The sequence below is a fragment of the Morone saxatilis genome, unplaced genomic scaffold (genome assembly GCF_004916995.1).
Source record: "Morone saxatilis isolate NCDOM2014 unplaced genomic scaffold, NCSU_SB_2.0 Contig15, whole genome shotgun sequence".
NCBI lineage: Eukaryota > Metazoa > Chordata > Actinopteri > Moronidae > Morone > Morone saxatilis.
The window spans coordinates 819,723-828,397 of NW_023339707.1; the positions used below are offsets into that span (position 1 = coordinate 819,723).

General features: G+C 39.0%; 1 protein-coding gene across 1 annotated transcript in view; it reads left to right on the top strand.

Moving 5' to 3' along the window:
• The first annotated feature begins 4,105 nt into the window (after nt 1–4,105).
• The window catches only part of gata5 (GATA binding protein 5), an 11,709-nt gene continuing 7,139 nt past the window's right edge, over nt 4,106–8,675 (top strand). The window contains 2 exon segments of the mRNA XM_035657135.1: nt 4,106–4,782; nt 8,567–8,672. Coding sequence (XP_035513028.1) covers nt 4,263–4,782; nt 8,567–8,672 — 626 coding nt within the window. The 5' untranslated portion in view covers nt 4,106–4,262.

Below are 8,675 nucleotides of genomic sequence, written 5' to 3' on the forward strand. Positions count from 1 at the left end.
AGCAATTTGGGGTTTAGTGTCACTTCGACATGAGAGGAGCCAGGGATTGAACCACCAACCTTCCGGTTAGTGGATGACCCGCTCTACCTCTGAGACACAGCCACCAAAACTAGAAAGTGATCTTTCCAGTCTCACTTGGTTCTTTTCTCTTGAAAATTAAGATGAAAATCAAAGTTGAGAGGTCAGATTGCATGGTGGGGGGACGCACTATGCATTGCATTGCACCTCAATGCCCTTCAATGGCGGTGGCCAGGGTCCAAGAGTAACAAAATCCACTTACAGCGACTGTAAATTTGATTAATTGACACATTATTTCTCATTTGAAGTGTATAAAAGATAATAGAGATAAAACAGATTTTTTTTATGTGCTGGACAACCAGCAAAGACTCAAAAAAACAAAACTGAACCCTAGTGAGCTTCACATGTGCAGGCAGACTTTGTTACCTTTGAACAGAGTTTCTCTTTACTTCTAGTCTTCATGCTAAGCTAAGCTAATCGTCTCCTGGCTTCATATTGTCTTTTAACTCTCAGCAAGAATGCTAAATCTTCCCAAAATATTCAACCAACTATTCCAACTATTCCTTTGGTGCCTTTTTTATCATATGTAAACCATTTTTAACTACCTCAGGAAAGGTTCTGTAGAAATATATTTGCATACCTCTGCAGGCTTAACAATGTAATAGAACCCACTGTTGAACAATCCAGTAGTCTGACCATGTCCAAACTGCACAATGTGCCTGCAGAGGAACTGTTTACAGGTAAAAGACAGCAGGCAAGGAAAAAACTAAAGCAACATCTTATAATCAATCTAAATTATATTGCTTGACTTCCCATGATATCAATAAATTTTAAACTTGAGGTGATAATAACTGAGCTTAGTGGCATTGCTGCACTTTAATCAGTTAAATATACTTTATCTGGAGATGATATCCAAACCTGTTTTTGTGTCAGAGGTTACAAATGTGATGGTGATGAAGTTCCAATTACTATTAGAATGGAGGCCTCGAGATAAGGAACTAATTTTATCTCAGCAACGCAGCAGTTACCTGTGCAGTGATAAATATTCATTCAGTCATTTGAGAAGTCTGTGAGACTCTGCAGGCCCATAGATATTTCAACAAACCTACATTTTTCTTTTATCAGATATTTAAAGGAAAAGAGCTACGTGCTTACTGTTGAAATTAGATTATCCATTTAAAGCCCAGAGGAGAATCTAGTGGGCCACCCTAGTTTGGTGTCAAATTGAACACATAAATTTAGCTTAATTTGTTAAAAAATGGAAATTCATTGAATGATCTCAGTGATAGGCTTAAAGCTGCAGTGGAAAACCTAACTATCTTCAAGTCTCCAACCCAAAGTGTCTTTTAATCTTTCTCAGCTCTGATTGGTTGTTTTCATTCAGGCCCGGTGGATTCTCGTAAATCCCATTAGGAACACTAGGAGGAGCCAGAGGAACCTGATTGTTTCACAGATTATCTGTCTCATGTTCTACTGTCACTATATAGTGAAAGTTTCAGTGAATATGACAAAAAGTTATTTTTATAGAAGTTACCTGTATTTGGGGAAAAAAATTCTTCCAATTTGGAAATAAAACAATTTATTGATTTCTAATTCCAAGTTTTTCAGTTCAAATATTCATAAATGTTCATAATATATATCATTTGGGCGCTTTTTCAAGCAGATATTGATTTATGTGATTGTTTTTGATTAAATTAGTTTATATAGTATATACCTCCCTAGATCCATCCCTGTTAGAGCCACGTTGAAAAATGTTTCCTTTTACATCCACTTGCCCTACGTATTCAAAAAGTAAAATCCAGCGGTGGAAAAATAAAACGGAAATAGATCTAAATAAATAAAGGTTTAAAAAACGATTCTACTTATTTTAATTTCGGCATAAATGTTTAACTACCATATTCTGATTAAAGGACACAAAACATTTTAGCAGTGAAATGACTGTATAATATAATATTTCAAATTCTATAAATAATAAGTATATCTGCATGCGGCACTGGCTGTGGTGTGAAGCCGTTTCACCAATCGGCCTCAAGTGTTCGGCATTAGAAGAAGAAGGCGAGCAGAAAGACAGACTCCATTCATCCATGATGGAGATGGACGGATGTGAAGGATGAATTAGGAGACATTTACAGTGTCAGACCTTAATGTTTAAATCGGAAACACAACACAGCCCTAAACAAAGAATAACCCTATTAAGATAATAAGCTCTGTTGGGCCCCGGAAGAGATATAAATGTATATATTCACTATAAACGAATTAAACACATTTAAAATAATTTTCTTTATTTCTTAACGGATCGCAGTGCGTCTTTACATTTCATGACACTTAAAAATAAAACTATTGATTTTCACATTTCAAATAAAAAATCTGATTGATTATGTTATTCAGTTAATATATTTTCCGTATATTTTATTTCCCCACATGAAGGTCTAGATTCAGTCTTTGAGCGTTTGCTTGGGGAAGGAATAACATATATTTTATTTGTGTCATTTTCACATTTTAAAATAGAAAATACTGTAATCTGTGAAAACTATTCCCACCACAATATGTTTTTAATGTTATACGGCAACGATTATCAGACCGGCATTCTTGTTTTTATTTTATATATCTCTGTGGTGCTAAATTATTCCCACTTTGAGCGGCCTCTGACAACCTGCAGTTATTGGTTGTTATTCGTCCTGTTTGTTATCGCGCTGCAGCTTTTACGCAGAACTCAGCCGCAGTTATCTCCCCATAAAAACTCTCTCTTTCCAGTTCATTTTAGAGCATTGTTATATTCCGATTGAATCAGCGTTAGGTGTCAGTGGCGCATAAAACTGCTTAGGCCCAGTTGGACTTTCATATTTGAGTAACGTGTGGCCATTCAAACGTGTGAATTTAAAGGCGGATCATCATCATTATCATTAAGACGAAATACTAAGTGTGGATTCGTGCACCATTAAAATCCCCCTAATTTAATATGGCGCACATTGATTACTGTCGCCTAAAGGCAATCCACTATGTGAGTTATTTTAAGCATAACACTTTGAAAATCTCAAAATATTAAATCCTTTATCCTTCACATCGAGCCTGCCAGCGTTGAAATTCTTCCTGATGAATAAACCCAGATAAAGGTGAGTACAGGTATAGCTGCTGCTTTTGCGCCCCTCAGGCCTCATCTTTGGGCCCTATCCTCCTCTCCAAGACACAGGGGTCCTCCTTTCCTCCCTCCCCTTTCCTCCTCCCCTCTCTCCCCACCTAGGGCCTACCTCGTAGCAGCTGGGCTGCGTCACGTGTTTCTCTCCAGTACAAATTTTCCAGTAGGGGAGCGAATAGGAGCACACCCATATCAGCAATTATCAGCGACAGTAACTATCTCCAAATACAGCGGGCAGGAAGAGGAACGCCGCGGTCGTCCTGGAACAAAAAAAACCCCAAACTTTTATTTATCTCCCGCAACTTTTGCGCGTTAAAACCATTTGGAGACGCTCCGCCGTGCGCCCTCGTCCCCCTCCATCTGCAAGTGACAAGAGTTTGCCTGCTGCGCGCCTCTACTGAGGTCTGACGGCTGAAGGACCGGACTGCCTTATCACCCGAGCGTCCTTATCTGGTGAGATAATACACTGAGAGTCCTTGGAAAGGAACGGCGCTGCTCCTATGCGCAGCGAGAGAGCCACTATCAAGGTTTTATGTGATTTGAGTTACTATTGATAGAAAATATATGCATTGTAGATACGGGTCGTAGCGCTATCTGTGTTGTTTGATTTGGTTTCCGTTATGGTTATGAATTAATGAGGCGTTGCGGAGCTGCAGGATGTGTGGGGTCGCTGATAGCCGCCTCTATCTGCGCGCACAGACACTTAATGTCATTTTAATCCGTTTCGTGTCAGTCAGAGTGATACAGGTGGAATCTGACTGATGGTACTGACTGATTATAAACTATTTTTTCATGCAAATCTTAGTTTAACGCCTAATAGTAGTAATGAGCGAACGATTTTATTTTTGGATTTCAGCGCTTAAATAATAACCTTAGATGCCTTTGAAACTTGAAGGACTAAAGTCTTTTCTTCTGCTCTTTTTATTTCTTTCACAGGAGGGAGTCCTCAGAATATTTCCCTTAAATCATTTGTCCAAAAGGGCCTCCAATAATTCCCCTGGAGAGGGTGTAAGAGCCTTGACGCGTGGACAGTATCACCTCCACAGGAGCAATCTAAGAAACCACTGTTCGTTCTCCAGTCTCCAAACAGGACGTAACAGTTGTGAACATGTACCAAAGCCTCGCCTTGTCCTCCAACCAGTCCCCTTACTCGCATGACACCGGGAATTACATCCACCCTTCGGCCAGCTCTCCGGTCTACATCCCCACCACCAGAGTCCCAGCCATGCTGCCCACGCTGCCCTACCTGCAGACCTGCGAGTCGCCCCACCAGTCTCACGGCCTCGGCGGGCACCACGGCTGGCCCCAGAGCGCCGCGGACGGCTCCTCGTTTGCGCCCAGCAGCCCTCACCCTCCGCATGGCTTCTCCTATTCGCACAGCCCGCCCGTCAGCAGCAACACCGGCCGGGACGGGAGCTACCAGAGCCCGCTGGTTCTCGGAAACGGCGCGCGGGCGGAGCAGTACGGAGGGGCTCTGGTACGCTCGGTGGGAGGCTCATATTCCAGCCCTTACGCGTACATGAGCCCAGAGATGGCGACGTCGTCCTGGACGCCGGGACCCTTCGAGAGCGGAGTGATCAGTCTGCAGGGACGGCATGGAGGGCTGTCCGGGAGAAGGTCCAGTCTGGGTAAGCAGGCCCCTAACTTCCACTTCAAGACCAAATTGAAATCAACCATACAATTTATTATCATAATCTTGAAAAGAAAGACGCACATATCAGTAGACCAAATGTCTGAGGAAAAGTGGAGCTTTTTAAAACACTGAAAACATTATTGTGCTCATAGCCAGACTGACAAATACATAACCATGAGCTGATTTTGTCATGAATACTCGCTGCTTTTATGTTCAAATCTGTCCCAAAAACAAGGATTTTTGTTTGATTTGTGCTCTTCTGTACATTTTAACGGTTTCAAGTTATTTAAAAAGTGCAAAATCAGGACCCAGTGTAACAGCACCCATACCCTGACTTGCAAATACTGTAAATCATACACTGATTTTGTTTTCTTCCTCCATATTTTACCATCAATTATAGTTTCAAAAATATCAGCACTAAAATATAAATAAAATTCAAATGTCACCTTGTGATTGTTATAGAGTAAGTGAGAGAGGCCTGTGACAGTACTGGTTGTGATTCAATCAAAGTCTCCTTCATCACATTTACACAATACACATTCTTCAGAAGAAGGTAGTTAAAACAATCAAGTAAATTAATGTTAATTTAATCTTCCTGCAGCAGTCCAGTGTTTTTGATGACAAGAGTTCAATACACACGCAGACAGAAGCACACAATCAGAGCAGTTCTCACCTCAGGCCTGAAACATCTCTACTGCAACGTTGATACAGAGAGTCACTAACTGGAGCGTTTGAAGCTGATGATGAGAAAAAATAATCGAGTCAGACGTTGATCTGATGGTTTGTCAAGAGACAGTTTGATGATTTGGCCTTTTGACTGTTTCACACCTCTCAAACTCTTAATTAACAAATTCATTCAATCTAATTGTCTTTTGATGGTTGAATGAATCCACCCCAGAGGTACACTATAATGCAACAAATTATTTTAACAAAAAAAAAACTGCTGAAACGGATTACATTGAAAAAAATGAAGTAACACAAACTTAATTTTGGAAGCTAAATATTCTTATGTATTTTTTTACTCAGTATTTTGTTTTTGAATTACAAATAAACAGTACAAAATTAAGTCAGTGTCACTTGATCCTGAATGTTTCTTAACTCACAAAATTGAGTTAGTTTTACTTAAAAATTTCGATGTAATCAGTTTCAACAATTTTTTTACTTTAATGAACTTAGCTGGTTTTACAGTGTATATTTTTTGTCATATCTCACAGTCCAATTTTTGTGCACCAGTGACTTCATATAATCACTTTACGTTTCTGTTTTAATTTGCTTTTTAAAAATATCAGTCTACTAGGGCTGAACAATTAATCACAATATTATCGAAATTGCAATATGACCATGTGCAATATGCGAATCATAGAAGCTGACATTCTTTTAATAAAAGTAAAATGAGTGACATTCAGCATTATAATGAAGTACTGGAGTGCTGCACAGATGACCTGGCCTACAAATATAGTTCTCAAGATTTAAAAAAAACAACATGTTTGTTTGGTACAGACACCCAAAAATCAACATTATTTTAATAGCTTTTCTGTGAAAATTACATTTGTGATACCAAAATAGTAATTTCCACACTAATCGTGAATCATATCGCAATATTTCTCAAAAATAGTTGCAATAGAATGTTTTTACCATATTGTGCAGATAAATGGAACTATTTATTGTGTTAATGTTTGCCTTGGGTCCTAATTTAAAGTATACTATCAGAAGGTGGCACTGTCAGTCAGTTTGGAGGAGACAGAATTCCTCCTGTGCTCTGTCAAATTTACACAAATGAACTGAGGAAATGAGAGGAAATTTTGCTGTGTAATTTTTTTTGCTATGACTTTATTAGCCTATATTCTATTTAAATTTATAGTGTTTGCCATTTGTCCTAATTTAAAGTACACTATCATACACTATCAGAGGGATGGGGGCACTGCCAGTCATTCTGAAGGATTTCCTCATGTGCTTTGTCAACTTTACACAAATTAACTCTAGCTTTCCTAAAATAATTAGTTTTTTAAATGGCATTAATTAAATAACTAATATTTTTTTCAGAGGAAATAAGTTAACATTTTGATATCATGGTTGTTTCTTACAATATTTTATTCTTGGGGTCATCAGAAATCTAAATGCGGATTTAAATATGTTGGTAGGATGAGGGTTAAGGAGGAATTTCACACCAAAACTGAATGTATGTGGGCCCAACATAGACACATGCTGTACTCCACAATAGGAATACATTGCATTATTAGCCTATATTATATGTTCATTTCTAGTTCATGTTTGTCATGGGTTCTAATTTAAAGTATCACACAATATCAGGGGCACTGTCACTCAGTTTGAAAGAAACAGATTTCCTCATGTGCTCTGTCTATTTTTTAACAGAATGAACAGAGTTAAATGAATAGACTATGATATATACTATATATTCTGCTAGTATATTCATATATATATCTATAATGTTATTTTTTATATTTCCCTGTACATATGCACATTACTCTGCACTTTACTGCTTTTGCACTTGCACTTGCACTTCTGCTTAAATGCTTAACTGCATTTTGTTGTCTTAGTTGTGCAATGACAATAAAGTTGAATCTAATCTAATTTTAGTTTCACACAAATTAGCAGTAACCTTCCTAAAATAATAATAATCTATTTTTTAGATGGCATTAATTAAATAACTAATAATGTTTTGGGAGAAAATACATTTTTCTGTGATGGATATTTCTTACAGTGCATATTCTTGGGGTCCCCAGGAATCCCCAATATCACACCAAACTAAATGTAGGTGAGCCCAACATGGACAGGTGCGGTACTCCGCAGTAAGAATGCATCACTTTATTAGCCTATCCTATGTGCATTTCTCTTACAGCAATGTTCCTCTGTACTGAATATGGTCAGTATTATATTTCTTCCTATGTCATAGAATTATGTTTAGTAATGAATATAGCATGCTGTTTCTAAAAACTTTTATATTATGACTGTTCAGTTGACATGATTCTAATGGCTATTGGAAGTTACGCACAGCGCAGTTTTTTGTTTTTTTTGTTTTCCTTGTTCCAATAAACCACTAGCTCAGCTTTTATTTGGTTCTCCTGGAATAATAAGAGCTACAGTCACAAGTTAAAAGAAAAGAGGGCTGCTTCAAGACAGCTTTATCTTGACCGGCATGGTCTTTCTCAGGTCTTCCTTTAAATTGAAAGATTAGGAATTTGGGCAATTAATGCCAGGAGTCCGTCGTGTGTCAGCGCAGTGATGAATGGAGGAGGGGGACCCCTGGATCCTTCAGGCTGATAACGCACCGCCCTCCTCTCCTCAAACAGATCCCTCCATCAGTCTGACTGTTTCCCCATTGATTCATCGGAGGGTTTGATCTCTCCGTCACAGGGGATGGAGGTGGGGAGAGGGTATAAATTCCTCCTCCGGCTTATTCATCACGCATTGGCCCGTGACCAGAACCCCCATCCACGCCATCCATAGTTCAGTGGGAAATCTCGTAAACAGGAATGTTGTTTATTGCAATTATGTTATTACATCCAACAACTGCTCTCTCTCAGAAGTCAGTATATTTAGGCGTGAGGAATAGCAAAATTATAAATGGAGGGAGATGGAAAAAAGCGAGTTAGTTTCTAGAAATAGGAATATTATAGATCAAGAGGGATGTGATGATGCCATAAATTCTCTCCCAGAATATTTTTGAATATAGATAAGTAGCCTGTATCCGAATGCTCTCGATGGGTATTTAAATGTTCTGGATCTCCGATTTAATGAGTCTTTTCTCCGGTGTCCAGACCTGATGGACGACATGTCCACCGAGGGCAGGGAGTGCGTCAACTGCGGCTCCGTGTCCACTCCGCTGTGGCGCAGAGACGGCACCGGCCACTACCTGTGCAACGCCTG